Source organism: Hibiscus syriacus, unplaced genomic scaffold (genome assembly GCF_006381635.1).
Source record: "Hibiscus syriacus cultivar Baekdansim isolate YM2019G1 unplaced genomic scaffold, ASM638163v2 tig00110890_pilon, whole genome shotgun sequence".
NCBI lineage: Eukaryota > Viridiplantae > Streptophyta > Magnoliopsida > Malvales > Malvaceae > Hibiscus > Hibiscus syriacus.
In genome coordinates, this window is record NW_024062900.1 from 14,478,240 (window position 1) to 14,488,239 (window position 10,000).

General features: G+C 37.1%; 1 protein-coding gene across 1 annotated transcript; it reads left to right on the forward strand.

Moving 5' to 3' along the window:
* Window positions 1-8,905: 8,905 nt before the first annotated feature.
* LOC120144753 (calcium-binding protein PBP1-like) lies at window positions 8,906-9,259 on the forward strand. Its single transcript, XM_039158739.1, has one exon. The coding sequence runs from the start codon at window positions 8,906-8,908 to the stop codon at window positions 9,257-9,259; it is 354 nt and encodes a 117-aa protein (XP_039014670.1).
* Window positions 9,260-10,000: the final 741 nt, after the last annotated feature.

Consider the following 10,000-nt stretch of genomic DNA (forward strand, 5'->3'; position numbering starts at 1 on the left):
CTTGACTCTTACGGGTCTTAATGAGGTCAAATCTAACCATCTAAAATATGTAGTATCGATACTCTACTTGTAGTATCAATACTCTAGGGTCAAGTATCCATAGCCCCATGAGTATTAGTACCAAAATGGCTTTTGTTTGCTAAAAAGTGGCCCAACATCGATACCAAGTACCCTTAGTATCCATATTATAAGGGCAATATCGATACTCTTCCCCCGCAATATCGACACTTCCACCTGAATTGCCTAGATTTTGTCTCAATTCATCCAATATCGATATTGTTTATCCAATATATATTCTCAAACCATAAATGCCTTGTTTAAACTTGGAAAACACCCAAAAATCATTCCAAATATCTTAGTTTAGTTTTTAATCATATTCTAAAGCTTTAGGAAGTTACTTAGGGTCATAAAGTGCCATAAAAACACATGTTTTACACCAAAAACATCATATAATCATGAAATCAAGCATAAACCCTAAAATGCTCAAATACTCAAATCTTAACAAATCATCATGCTTATGAAAGCCTTAACACCATAAAAAAATAGAAATACACTATATCGGTTAAAGAATCTCGGAATGAAGCTATTTTCTCAACAAGTTTTACTCAATCCCACTCTTCTTGAGCTAAGATGATTTTCACCCCTTTTCTCTAGCAAAAAAGGAAAGTTATGAGATTCTAAACATAAAGGATGTTGTTGGAGGATTTAGGGACGAATTATAAAGCTCAAAGGACTCACCTTTAGCTATTACACTTGGAGACAAATGAGAGGGAAATGAAAAAGAATGAAGGAATGAAGAGAAGAAGAAAAATATGAAAATAGCTAAAAGGTTTCTCATTTTTTAAAACGGGATAACCACACATTTGGTCTTTCCTCATCTTTCAACTATCTAAAAGCCCATTTTCTTGGTAAATTAGGCCTAATTTCAACTCAATTAAGCCCTTACTCGGCCCAACGACTTTAATTACAAACTCCGCAAGGTCCACAAACCTCTTGGGTAAACCCAAAACTACTAACACTGAGTTTGAGATGTTATAGCAGCTTTTGAATTAGAATTTGGCAAACACATACCACAAATTCAGACTCATAAGGTCCAAAATATCAAGAGAGAGGTTATCGAAAAAAGTCAACACAAGTCAATGGTCAAAGTCAACGTTGGTCAACGGTCATTGACTGCGCTTAATGGTAAACAAAGTCAATGGTTCAGCTTGACGCAGTACAACTCTACATGACACGGCGCAACTCGACTAAATTGGATCAGTCCAATTTAGTTGGGTCAGTTTAGTTGGGCCAATTCAGGCTGAAGGAATTTGGGCCGGACGAGTCAAGCGATTTGAAACACTTACAGAAAATTTATGAAAAAAATTACAATTCATTTTAAGGGGTTTTGAAACACTTACCAAGCTTTGTTCACAATGGCGAACGACGGAGAGCTTGATTCGAAGCGTCAGAAATTTATTCTTCCTCACATTTTCCACACGTCGGCGACAACGGTGACAAAATGAACATTGGTGGAATCATGATGACCCAAGGTTTCCAAGTGTTCTGGTAGTGTAGCAAACAGAGCTATGGTTGTCATTGTTTAAAGTTTCTTGAACCAAAGTTGCTAAAAAAGGAAAATGAAAGAGAGTGAGAGATTTGGACTTTCCAAAAATGAAAAGTTTAGGTTTTGGGGGGTTTTAAACCTAACATATTTAGAAAATATTAAAATTATGCCATCGGCCCTTTAATTTTTATTTCTTTCTGATTTGGATCCAAATTTATTTAAAAATTCACTTTGGTCCCTGAATTTAACCAAAATTTCAACTTAATACCTAAAATTAATTTTAAGATAAATTTAGCCCATAAATTGGGGTGTGAGATACATGGCAGTTTAAAACTAATGAACAATGACATCATCACCCGCTTAGAGAGAAAATGTAGAGTGACTAAAAAAATTCAATGTGCCAAGTTATGTGATTAAATTGAATTTTTTTAAACTTTAGTGATTAAAATATGAAAAAGAAAAAAATTAAGCAATGATTTGTGTAATTTACCCTATTTTATCAAAAAATTAGAGTTTTCATTATTGATCAATATCATTTTCTTTTCTTTTTATGCAATAAAATATAAAAATGTTATAAAAATGTTTTACATGAAATAAACACAACTTTAAATTTAATTTTTGAGTGTAAAAATTTTATGTGAAATATTTTACATTTTTATTTGTTTTTAAACTCGTTATATCGTTCAACTGATGTTTTGTTCGCAAATATCGAGGTTATCTGGAAAGTAGGTGTGATCTTAAGCGGTACACTTTAAATAAGAACAGTTAAATTGTAAGTTATTTGAAATTAATTTAATTAAATTTTGGTTAACATTTGATTTGGATAGTATTGATTCGAGTTTAAATCTGATTTGAGTTTTTAATTATTTTATATTCGACTTGAAAAATTCACAAGTAATTAAAAATATATTATATTTTTAAATTTTTAAATTAAATTATCAATAATATTATGTTGTTTTTTTAAAAATGTATACATAGTATAAATTTTCATTTAATAATATAAGGTTCGAGTTCAAGCTTTAACTAAGTCTGAGAATACTTCTAGTTCGAGTTTTATTCGAACTAATGTCGAGCTTTAACTTTTTGTTTTAGTTTCGAGTCGAACTCAACTTTAAATTTCGAGTTAAGTTAAACTTAACAATACTCAAACTTAAATCTACTCATTTAGAACCCTACTTAGCAACATTCCTTGATATATATTATATATAATTATAATTTGCAAATCATTCAAAGTTTTTATGTTTTCTTTCTCTTCCAACAGAATACTAACAAACTAACTGCACTACATTACACATACACACAGCAGATTACTTCAACAACTCATTCTAGATTCATTCTAGAACATTTACTTCAATATCCCCCCTACTTTTTCTCTTCTCAACTTCAAGAAACGACAACACACCAAGCCTTTTCCTGAACTGAGCAAAACTATTTTTCGTTAGTGCTTTAGTAAGCCCGTCTGCTACTTGATGTTCAAAAGGTAAAAAGTTCACTTGAAGCTTTCCTGCAGCCACTCGTTCCCTCACGAAGTGTATGTCTAACTCCACATGCTTTGTCCTAGAGTGGTGTACTGGATTAGAACTCATAGAAATTGCACTGGTGTTGTCATTCCACACCACTGAAGCAGTTTGAACTGGAACTTTCATATCACTCAGCAATGCTTCAAGCCAAACGACATCAGAGGTGGCATCGACTAGGCTCATGTACTCAACCTCTGTGGTGGATCTCGAGACTATCTTTTGTTTCTTTGAACTCCACTGAACCATGCTACCACCTATTAAAACACAGGTGCCTGATATGGACCTTCTATCATCAACACTACTTTCCCAATCTACATCAGCAAAAGCCACAAGCTGAAACAATTTTGTTCTTGGCAAAAACACCAAGCCATAATCGAGTGTCCCCTTAAGGTATCTCAGCACCCATTTGACAGCCACCAAGTGTTATTCGCATGGTGCATGCATAAACTGTGCTAGCTTATTCACACAATAAGCTATGTCTGGCCTTGTATGACAAGCATACAATAAGGACCCAACTAAACTTCGATATTCCCTTGCATTTTCTAACAAACTGCCTGCACCGTTACTTGACAGTTTAATCGACGTAACCATAGGAGTTGAAGTTGTTGTTGCCTTACTCATTCCTGACTTATCTAGCAGTTCCATTATATACTTCTTCTAACTAAGGAACACTGCACCATCAACACCCTTAACTTCAATTCCAAGAAAGAAATTAAGCTTACCCAAGTCTTTGAGTGAAAACTTTTCTCCTAGCAACTTCACAACTTGCTCGATATCCTCATTTTTTCATCTTGTAACAATGATATCATCAACATAGGCTAAGACATACGTGCTGGTACAATCACTATGTTTAATGAACAATGAGTTATCTATACGAGAACTTTGAAACCCCAAGTCTACCAGAAAATTTTTCAGCTTGGAGTACCAATTCCTTGGTGCTTGCCTCAACCTATACAAGGCTTTCTGTAGCTTGCACACCAACCTTTTTCCATCTCCAGCCTGTTTTTCAAAGCCTTGAGGTTGTTCCATAAACACCTCTTCATTTAATTCGCCATTCAAAAATGCATTGTTAACGTCTACTTGCCTTAGACTCCAACCATTACGAGCTTCAATTGTCAACACAACATTTATTGTTGACATTTTTACGACAGGGCTTAACGTTTCTTGAAAATCCTGATCAGGCACTTGTGAGAATCCTTTAGCCACGAGTTTAGCTTTATATTTTTGTATTGAGCCATCATCATTACGCTTGATTCGAAACAGCCACTTACAGCCAACAACAGTCCTTTCTTCTGGTAGAGGGATAATCGACCATGTATTATTCATTTGAAGTGCTTTATATTCAGCACGAACAGCTGCCTTCCACAACGGATTCTTGAAAGCTTCATGAACATTTTGAGGTTCAACCTCACTTATATCGTTGCTATCCTGACATGCAGATTCACCAGTAATAGTTGAGGAGTACAACTTGGATTTGAACACTCTATTTTTGCTGCGTGTAACCATGTGGTGACGTGTAACTGGTAGTAACGTCTCATGCTGACCATGACTACTTTGACCATTATCGCTCGATCCTTCATTAGCCCGGTTCGACACAGAGGTACCTGCCTCACTTGAACTTTGTTGTTCAACCACATTCTTATCTTATTGTTCAATCTCATCTACTGCATTATTTCCTGACATTACAGGCTATACATCTACTTTATGACCAGCAACTTCAGGCAGATTCATATTGCTAAAGGAGTTGGACCCTGACACATCAGCACTGGTCACAGGGTAATCACCGTGTGATTCTCCTCTCATGAAGACACGTTGAGCACCATTTACTATAGGAAATTGTACACCACTCATACGTAACGTACACTTGCATCCAGTCTTGCTGCCTGATGTTGCAAAGGGAAAGAATTCTTCATCAAAAGTAACATGGCGTGAAATAAACAGTCGACCGTCCGAGTCCATACATTGGTAACCTTTGTGCTGAGTATTGTATCCCAAGAACACGCACTGAGAGGATCGATAGGTAAGTTTGTGAGCATTATATGGCCGTAAATGGGGAAAGCAACGACAACAAAAAATTTTAAGATAACTATAGTATGGTTTCTTGGAGTACAACACCTCATATGGGGATTTGTTTTGAAGAAATTTTGTAGGCAATCGATTGATGAGGTGCACAGCAGTGCATACTGCATATGACCAGAACTTAAATGGAATTGAAGTTTGATCCATAAGAACCAGTGCTGACTCAATTATGTGTCTGTGCTTTCGCTCGACCATCCCTTTTTGCTCGGACGTATGTGGACATGCTAGACGATGCACCACACCTAGTGACTTAAGCCAAGCGGAGACTGATCGATACTCACCTCCCCAATCGCTTTGAACTTCTTTTACAGTGGCATTGAATTGAGTTCGTATCAAACTGAAGAACAACTGGAAAGTTGGTAGAACCTGATCCTTGGTTTTAAGCAAGTAAACCCAACTATGTCTCGTGCACGCATCAACGAAAGAGACATAATACCTATATCTATTGGAGGTTATGTGTGATGGACCCTATACATCACTGAAAACTAGGTGAAACGGCGTGGTATATACTGTTTGAGATTGATTGAATGGCAGTTTATGGCTTTTACCCAATCTACATACAATGCATAACGAATTGCCAACCATATTATTTCTAGAAGAAAGCATTACACCAACTTGTTTACATGCTTGCACAAGAACAAGATGAGCAGGATGCCCAAGCCTCTTGTGCCATAGATCATACTTTTTATTGCTACTACAAGAATCTTCTACCATCATGGCATGACAAGCTTCCAAGCATTCTGCATTTGTTATGAACTGATAAAGGCCTGCATGCTCTTGTCCTTTTAGCAACACCACTTTAGTCACTTCATCCTTAACCAAGCACGACCCCGCATGAAACTCAAAGAACACCTTATTATCTCTAGAAAACTTTGACATAGAAAGAAGGTTTTTGGTTACTGAGGGAACATGCAATAAATCATTAAGAACCAGTGCACGAGAATTAGTAGTCATGGATGAAGAGCCAGCTCGAGCTATAGTTAGACTATGTCCATTACCAACTACCACCTTACCTGGTCCAGTATAATCCGAGCTAGTGGTAAGGTTCGAGGCATCAAGAGTGATGTGATGAGTAGCCCCAGAGTCCACAATCCATCGACCATAATTTGTAGAGCCAGTGTGTGCTTGAGCATGCACACCACTTCTGCATGACTTACACTAATCTATAACAGTGTAATTTACTTCAGTACCATCACTTTTGTCAGCCAACACACCTAGAAACGTCTGATCGAAGCGATGCCAGCAACGATCGACCAAGTTTCCATTTTTTCCACACAGCTGACATTGTAACCGAGGACAGCCACGACCACGCCCTATAGGTTTGTTACTCCTGTTATAACTATCAGCGCCATTCCCGTTGTAGACCTACTATTTTCACGAGTGTTTGTACGAACAGTAGCTACATTCGCACTCATAGGAAGGGATTGTTGCAACTGAAAACCACTCAATTGTGACTCAGCATCCATTAAGACTGTTTTGACATTGTCAACAGAGAACATATCTTTGCTCGCAGTAATCACAGCCACAAATGGTTGATATTCAACCGAGAGACCATTTAGAATGGTAGCAATCTATTCAAGGTCCGAGATCGCACTCCCATACGCTACAAGCGCATCACACACTTCTTTAATCTTTGTAAGATATAGCCTCATGCTGTCATCACCTTTCTTAACAGATCTGAGTTTACAATGCAGACTCATCACAGTCATAGTCGACCGATTAGCAAAGAACTTCTGAACCGTTCGCCACACATCAGCTGTTGTCTCAGCTCCTACAAATTGAGGGAGCAAGGGATCACTGATTGTAGACAGCAACCAGGATGCAAGAGCACTATCCTGAGCAACATAGTTTTCATAGTCTTCATTCACAACACTAGCACCTGATTCATCAACAATTCGAGCAGGTGGTGGTAGTAACTCTCTATTGAGCAGTCTCTCTAATCTGTTACTGCGAACCGTGAGCAGTATTTGTTGTTTCCACAACAAGAAATTCACTTCATCTAACAAGATGTTGATCTTCTTATGTGTGAAGATCTTGCTGCTACGAGCAGCTTCCCCGAATTCAAAAGGCAATATTGCTACAATCGCCCATGAAAGCAGCAACCTCCAGGATCACAAGGCGGATGATACCATATTAGAATGAGTAAAGAAAGTTGAAAATCTTGAAGAAAGTTTCTTAACTTTTCATTAACAGTACATGGTTTATATACACATAGTAACTAACTTCACACAAGCTGGTAATCTGGTATAACAGAATACTAACAAACTAACTGCACTACATTACACATACACACATCATATTACTTCAACAGCTCATTCTAGATTCATTCTAGAACATTTACTTCAATATAAATTAATCTGCTGCTGTTTAGTTTTAGTCCACACAACACAAGTAACAACACAAGTAATCGTCCATGAAGAAGAAAATTTTCGAAAGTTGAAGAGAAATTATATTTCACAGGAAGATGAGAGCAACTTATAGGTGGCCAGTACTTTCCATCACTACAGTTTTGATTCTGTCTTCTCTTTCTCAGTGTTGTTATGCTAGAGATAATATTACAGTAAAAACTAGACTAACAGATAGAGAAACTCTCATTTCAGCTGGAAATAGATTTGAATTAGGGCTCTTTAGCCCATCAAACACCTTTAAGGTGAAGAGATATGTGGGGACACGGTACACCAACAATCTACTAATAGTTGTTTGGGTTGCTAATAGAAAGCATCCGATTTTGGATAGGACTGGAGAGTTATGCATTGTGGATGAAACACTGAAGTTATCTGATGCGAAAGGTAACACTTACTGGTCGGTTCCGTATGCTAATCGTTCGGACCTCGTGGTGAAGCTTAACGACGGCACTAACTTAGTTCTACTCGGTGAACTGTCGAGTGTAAATCTTTGGCAAAGCTTTGATCATCCAACGGATACATTTCTTTTTATTATAATTTAAGTCGAATATTCACATGCATTCTTGATGTGCTAGCTCTATTTGACGATAAAAAAAATAATACTAAAAATGTTCACATGCATTCTTGATGTACCTGCCAATGCTTTATGACCTATTCACCAATGCTTTATGACCTATTCACCAATATTCTTTCCCCAAAAAGATGTATCATATTATTCTCAACAAGGAAGTCCTTATGCTCTAAGCCATGAATTAGTAAATTACCCATGAAATTTCACACAAGACCTTATCTGGTCACGGAAGTCACACATTCGCCCTTCAATATAATAATACTTTTTAATTAATCTAGATAATTATAAGATAATAATTGTTTAAAATTATTTTAGATATAGACAATATATATTTTGTAAACACAATTATTTAACTTTTAAATCTTCTAATATATAATATTTCATTTTATCACTGAAATTATTCAGTAAATTTCCCATCAATCCAGCAGTTACATGAGAAGAACCGCAAAACTAAAGATAGATCAAAGTCGAAGTCGGACCAATGAAAGCTATGCAAAAGTTTCCTGCTTAAGTAACATTAGAAAATAATGAGGACATCAGCTTCCCCGAAACAGAGATTTTTATTATTTTCCAGCTTTGCATGAATCAGCTCTTACGAAATAAAGAATTCGTGTTCCTTTGCTGTTATACAGAAGGAAAATATAATCCATCCTCTTTCCAAGAAAAAACCTCCTTATTTACCTTATCTATCATCTCCCATGGTTATATAAGCCCCAATGCATCTCAATACATTACAAACGTACTAGTTTCTTTGGAGACACATCATAGTCATTAGCAACACTCAATGGCAGGGGTTGATAAAACAGCACCCGATTTCGAGGACTTATTGCCGGCGATGGCGGAGAAGCTTTGCTGGGACGGGCTGATGAGGGAATTGTGCAATGGTTTCAAGTTGTTGATGGACAAGGACAAAGGGGTGATCACCGCAGCCAGCTTGAAGAGCAACGCCGCAATGCTTGGCTTGCAAGGTTTGAGAGACGATGAGCTCACGAGCATGGTAAGTGAAGGCGATCTCGACGGAGATGGGACTCTCAATGAGATGGAATTTTGTGTGTTGATGTTCAGATTAAGCCCTGGATTGATGGAAGAATCCCGCTCATTGCTCGAAGAAATACTCGAACAAGAGCTCAATAGTTAATACGATGCATCGTTTAGTATTGGTAAAGGAGTCAAATGAAATTCTCTTTTATTGCTAAATGTAACTCTGTTTCTTCCTCCGGTCAACAATTATTATCTTCTCTTTGTGCGTATTCATTACTAGTACCAAATGCTTAATGCAACAACTGCTGAAGAAACTAGCACAAGTCACAATAAAAGTTGCCATAGCCAATGCCATTGATGCTGCAAATCTACATGAAACATCCATTGTTTCGCACATAATTCAAAGGACCTTGATAGGTAAATACAAGCAAATAAGGCTTAGAGAAATTCAATCTTTGCAGTAGATGAAGCCCGGGAAAACCCCATCATTTGTGACCTAATCTTTTGTCTTCGTAGGTAATCTCTGTAGTTGCAGTGTCCCGAGAAAAGGGTCATCTCTTGCAAGACTTTCCCATGCTTCAACAAGAACTTTGCTAGGCTAACTTCATTCTCACATTCTAAGAAGCCGTGGATTTTCACTACACTAAGGTGGCTTAGCAAGGATTTCAAAGCCTGGGTATGGGATTCCCAGAATTGTTCTTCCTCAGAGATAGGCATGTCCCACAAGTCCTTGATCCATTTCTGAAACAGTGAACAAAACAAAGAACAAAGGTGGAACAACCATGTGATTAAATTAAACATGATGTAGAACAAAAAAATAAGATCATAATTTTTGGGCACTTACTCTTCTTTCAATCTTATAATCATTGACGATCCTGAGAATTATAGTGTGTAACGT